Source organism: Corylus avellana, chromosome 3 (genome assembly GCF_965113065.1).
Source record: "Corylus avellana chromosome 3, dhCorAvel1.hap1.2, whole genome shotgun sequence".
In the NCBI taxonomy this organism is placed as follows: domain Eukaryota; kingdom Viridiplantae; phylum Streptophyta; class Magnoliopsida; order Fagales; family Betulaceae; genus Corylus; species Corylus avellana.
Window position 1 is genome coordinate 9,373,373 of NC_142492.1, and position 5,999 is coordinate 9,379,371.

At 36.2% G+C, this 5,999-nt stretch overlaps 1 protein-coding gene across 2 annotated transcripts; it reads left to right on the plus strand.

The window, feature by feature from the left end:
- The first annotated feature begins 735 nt into the window (after positions 1–735).
- LOC132175863 (PGR5-LIKE A) lies at positions 736–5,999 on the plus strand. Of its 2 annotated transcripts, none has more exons than XM_059587939.2 (11): positions 736–1,161; positions 1,456–1,571; positions 1,710–1,806; positions 1,909–2,009; positions 2,601–2,657; positions 3,096–3,172; positions 3,540–3,591; positions 4,475–4,585; positions 4,890–4,987; positions 5,140–5,215; positions 5,681–5,999. In XM_059587939.2, exons 1-10 carry the CDS (start codon positions 960–962, stop codon positions 5,207–5,209), a joined length of 981 nt encoding a protein of 326 aa, XP_059443922.2. In that variant the 5' UTR covers positions 736–959; the 3' UTR covers positions 5,210–5,215; positions 5,681–5,999. The 2 variants fall into 2 exon arrangements, with proteins under 2 accessions (XP_059443922.2, XP_059443921.2); XM_059587938.2 differs by having other exon boundaries at positions 737–1,161; positions 5,707–5,999.

Here is a 5,999-nt window from a genome sequence, read left to right on the forward strand (position 1 = left end):
AAAAAAAATAAAATGACAATTTTACCCTTCAAATTTGCACTAATTGGATCCTCTTTATTAAGTTCATTTGACATTGAGAGGATTTGGTTCCTACATCAATAATATAGGATACAAATATAGAAAATTATTGTTATCAATATTTTGCCAATATTTTACTTATTTCATCTTATAAATCAATCATTAAATTTGTGGACTTATATGGACCTTACATAAGTCAACGGTGGATCCTATAAATGTACTGGTTGATCTATTAAATTTGGAGGAGAATATATATATATATATATATATATATATATATATAGACAAATTATTAACATCAATTATTTTTAGGGTTGGATGATTTGCCATCAATTAGTTATAATCTCTAGCCTTAATCACACACATATATCCTTACAATGGGCTTTCCTTTTGTATATATATATATATATGACTATGGGCTAAATAATGTTGCTCCCATTAAACATGGACCGGAAAAGAAGCATGTGAAGGCTCGGCCCAATAACGCCCACTACAACCCTTGGTCCAAACCAACCCGAGCAAAAAGCCCAATAAACAAAAAATCTGGAAAATAAAAAGGACGGTAGGACCCACATGCCCACGTGATAACCATCCACATGTCAACCATAGTAGACATCCAAGATTTCCCACCAATATAAACAACAATCAAAGCGATGACGTGGCAGATATTGTCAAGACCAAAACATTTGTGAAACAAAAAACACCAAACAGCCGTTGCATTTCCCTCCACACATTCACCCGTTGCCTTATCTTTTGGGCTGTCTTTCTTTCCCTCCAAACACAGCCCCACGAAAACTCCCAATGCATCAGCATCATCATCATCAAAAATCACCCCCCCACCTGAAGACCATCAAACCCCTCGATCAGCAGCTCCACACCCACCATTGTAATACCTCTTCTTCTTCTTCTTCTTCTTCTTCAGCTCCACCCTTGCTCTCATAATGGCTAGCAAGTTATCCTTCACTTCAGCATCCCCTCGTTTACACACAGCCCCCATTAAAAGACCCTTGGTTCCTATTTCTTCTGTTGTGTCTTCTTTATCTTCTTCTGCAAGGGTTCAGTCGGTTCAGTTCAATGGAAGGCATGTGTGCCTTCGACGCCGAGTTTTGCTGCTTTCCACCAAGGCCACTGCTGACCAACAAGGTGTGGATTAAAATTTTTAATTTACTATTGTTAGAGTAGATTAATATACTACTGAGACACGACGTGACAATAAAAATTAGTCATGGTTTTTCCTTTTTATATTTACTCCGAATTAAATAATTAAATTCTGGTGATTTAACAGTTAAGGATTATTTTCATTTAGTTGAGGGTATAGTTGTTAACTAATGGCATTAGATAATATTAGTTAGGAAGTGCTTTAATTTCTTTGCCTTGTTGCTTGGTTTCAATGAGAAAATCCATGTGCCGACTCTTTTTTGTCTTTTAATTTTTCAGACCAGGCTGAAGGAGCTGATATCGTCGACAGTAAAATCCTGCCATATTGTAGCATAGACCAAAAAGGGAAAAAGTCAATTGGTGAACTTGAACAAGAGTTTCTTCAAGCCCTACAAGTATTGTTTTGCTATCTATTGTATTGCTATATGATCCATAATAATTCTACCAAACAAGGGATAGAACAAATGTGTTAGCCTTTCCATTTCATGCTCAAAATTGATCTGCACATTTGTTGTTTCTGTTATGTCCTACAGTCATTCTATTATGAGGGAAAAGCTATAATGTCGAATGAGGAATTTGATAATCTCAAGGAAGAATTAATGTGGGAAGGAAGCAGCGTTGTCATGCTAAGTACAGACTCATCTTTATCAATGGAGCCTCAAGTTATATGTTTTTGAATTAATCAATATGTGAATCTCTAATAGGAATTTATTGGTTTATTACGTAATCCAGGTTCCGATGAACAGAAGTTTCTTGAAGCTTCAATGGCTTATGTGGCTGGGAAACCAATTCTGACCAATGAAGAGTATGATAATTTGAAGTTGAGGCTAAAGGTTTGTGCTTGAGTAGTGCAGATATAAATTAACATAAATGATCAAGTCTCTAATTGAGGAAGGATAGAAACTTTCGGACAAAGAGCAGAGAAGCATTATGAATAAACAAAGAATGTTCCTGGTTAGTTCCTCTTAGGATATGTAAGTAGCTGATTGCTTGTGAATCTACCAAGGTGTGATTGGTATTATGCTGTAGGAGTATCTAATTTTTACAGTTTAAAGCATGAAAAATAAGTTCTATATGTGGCAAGAAAGAAACTTACCTCAATATGATCTGCATTGTCGTGTCAGCAACCAAATTCTTGACTTTCTATATTGCAAGTAGTTAAAATTTGTTGAAATGGCTGAAGCACATTATTCACAAAAGGTATATCCTGGCAAATCATCCATTGGCAAAGAGAAAAGTAGAAAATATTTGTTTGAATTTTATTCAGAAAGAGTTAAGTGGGCATATAAGGCACTCCAATGGCAATTGTTCTTTGGTGTTTTCATGATTTTATTGTAGAAAAAAGAGTAGAAGTAAATCCTAAGTAAGCAGTATCAGTTTTCTGATTGAATGTTATTTTGATTATTGGCTTAATTGTTTTTTAGATTGAAGGGAGTGACATTGTAGTTGAGGGTCCACGATGCAGTCTCCGAAGTAGAAAGGTAAGTGTTGATCTATAGTTGCTCTGCCTTTACATTTTCTGCTTGTGCATATGTGCATATAGACCATCCAGGACTTTGGAAATTGCAGTGGTGAAGACTGCAATGTTTAGTCACAAATATATCAGATGCCACCTACTCACCTAGGATCTTAATATTAACTTCAGTAATCTCGTGGGACTAATATCACTGAATCAACTGCTCAGATCAGGTGCATTGATGCACTAATTCAGTAGGAGTCCTGACTTAATTAGTATTTAAGTCTCCAGTCTTCTCTGCAAAAATGATTTACCTTGGCATGAGTTGTTAAAAGTTATCTACCAAGGGATACACTTGCTATTAGATTACTTCATTATACTTTGATTTGGTGCTTCAGCAAATAACTCTTTATATAGCTAGCAGATCTTGGCTTAATTGTACTGACTGACTTTCTTCCCACAGGTTTACAGTGACTTGACAGTTGACTATTTGAAGATGCTTCTGTTGAACGTCCCAGCGACGGTTGTTGCGTTAGGATTGTAAGTAACATGGTTTATTGAAATAATTTAGGTTAAAAATTCATGTGATGCTAACTGTCTCACAGAATTATCTGTGAGACTCTGAGATTAATTATTGTTTTTGTAGAGCTACTATTCACTGCTAGTTGTAAACGATTTGGATACTTATGGATATCTAAGACATGTGATCATCTTTATTTTATTTTTCTTCTCTTTTTTTTTTCTATTTCTTTCATCTACTGGTTGTAAATGATTGAGATTCAACAACAATAACGGTAAAGGTCTATACATAAGGGATTCTGATCTTACAGTTGCTTACTAGTCATGAGGTCGTATATATATATTTTATCTAATAACAAATTAATTTTGTATTGCATGTGCCCACCAGGTTTTTCTTCCTTGATGATCTGACTGGATTTGAAATTACATATCTGCTTGAGGTATGTAGTTGAGATTGCATTTTACTTGTCTTGATGAAGCGTTAAAGTCAATAGACACAGTTCTAGGACTAACCACAAAAAAAATAAAGAAGAAAGAACTCACACTTTCTCATGTTCTTTAGCTCTTCCTCAGCAGTCAGCAATAGTGACTTACTAAATTTTTGTGCATTTGTCCCAAATTTAGCTAGGCCAATAATCCAAAACATAAATTATGGAACTACGACCACATCGGTTTTTTTTTATTCGTAAAATGTTTAGGGTTCCACAGCCCCTTACAAATTAATGTGGCATCGACATGGCAAAATCACATCAGCCAATAAGGAGATTGTAGTAAAAGTTGTAGCATTACTAGCGGCACTCGTTTTATTCAACCTAGTGAGCCACAAACCGTGCATCTCAAAATTTTGAAATAAATGTCAGGACTGATCAGGTCCTCTTTGAACTTTGAAAAGTCATATACCTTGTTCAATAAGGATATTAAATTGGTTTGATTACTGGGAGCGGAAGTCTGTGTGTTGCACACATTCTTGTAGAAGATGTAGGGTGTTGATAACCCCCTCATTTTCATGAAATGCGCTGCTTTATACTCTCAAATTCAATGATTATTTATGAACTATTCCCAATAATTACCAGCCAACTCAGAAAGTCAGAAAACTTAGTTTTCACATCAGAAATTCTAGTCTTTTTGGGAAACAAGAATGCTTATAGGTCTCAAAAATTCAAAATGCCCCTCTCTTTTCCTTTTTCTTTCTCTCAGCCATGCTAAAATCCAAAAGGGAAGAACGTTCATGAATTATCTTGTCCTACAATAACCCATTACTTTTTAACTTTCCTAGGTAAAACTTTACAATGCATGCTCTTTTTGTATAATGTTGAATTGCAGCTCCCCGAGCCATTCAGCTTCATTTTCACATGGTTTGCTGCTGTGCCCCTCATAGTTTGGCTAGCTCTATCACTTACAAATGTGATTGTGAAGGATTTTTTGATCTTAAAGGTAGTGTATTTGTCAACATCTCTTCTAAGATAAATAGAACAGCCCTATAATGTTGGATCTAGATCCCTAATAATTTGCTATCTGAATTGCTAGTAATTTATACAGCAAATGTGAAAGTTCCTATGAGGCCTACCTGTTCAAATAGGTGGACGAATAGCTCAAAACTTATTTGGGCAGATGGACTTCATATTAATTCTCTTTCATTTGTTGTTCGAATTGCTAACAACCCGAACCCCAAAATTGTTGGGGATCTCTATCCCATGATGTTGTTCCATATTGCAACTAAAATAATATTCTTTTCTAGGGCCCATGTCCCAATTGTGGTACTGAGAATCTCTCCTTCTTTGGCACCATATTGTCAATTTCTAGTGGTGGCACCAGCAACAGTGTCAAATGTTCCAAGTAAGTGCAAAGATCCTTGTGGACTGCATGAATTGACTGGCCCTGTGATTTTACATTCATATACATTCCTGCAGTAATCTGGATATGATTTGTGAAAGAGGCAGGTTTGTATCCCATTGTTTTTAACTGTTTCAAGTTCAATTTTGTCTCAGTTGTGGAACTGAACTGGTGTATGACTCAAAAACACGCTTGATTACATTGCCAGAAGGAAGCCAAGCTTGATTGGAGGTACAACATACTTCATGTCTACTTCAACTTTCAGTTTTCTCCTAAAAATGGTCAGACAATTGAGCAGAAGACCAACTGCAAATTAGGGCTGACTGGACTATGGGATCTAGTTCTGGCTTAGGCCCACTTTCATTCAGCTTCCTAATTTGTAGGGCCGGGAGGCCCCTGATGGGGCCCACATCCCCTAGCAAGCCTCAAGCAGCAAAAGTCTGCACGGGCTCGTGGGTTCTATAAGAAGCCTCTCTTAATTGCATTTGGGATGGCTACAATTTGAGCAGGGGATTGTAGCCATTCTTGATCCTAATTTGCATGGGTTCCTTCTAAATCCATAATCTATCTTTCTTTCCACTTTCAATGCTTGTTTGCTTCGATTGTTCATAGTAAATTAAATATCCAGCGTAGAAAATGATGCTTGTAGATGATCATTGTTAATTGCCATCAAGCCAAGACACTGAAACAGCTCAGTATATATAATCCTCAAACTTGTGCAGGATCAATCCAGTTTTAAGGCAATACAACAGTTACTAACCTATGAAGTTGGAGATGAAGGGCTTCACGTATTGTATATACTCAAGGGTCATCGTTTGTTAAGGGGAAAAAAATTGCAGGTGTTTTACTCAACTGTTAGTTGCGTGTCAATGTGTATTTGTAATTATCCATATGCTCGTAATGTACACAAAATACAGGTTTATTCGGTGGAAGTGGAAGAGCGAACTGCATAACTTTGATGAAAATCCTAATTATAAAAAGCCTTGCATGCTAAATTTTTTAGCAACTTTTTTTA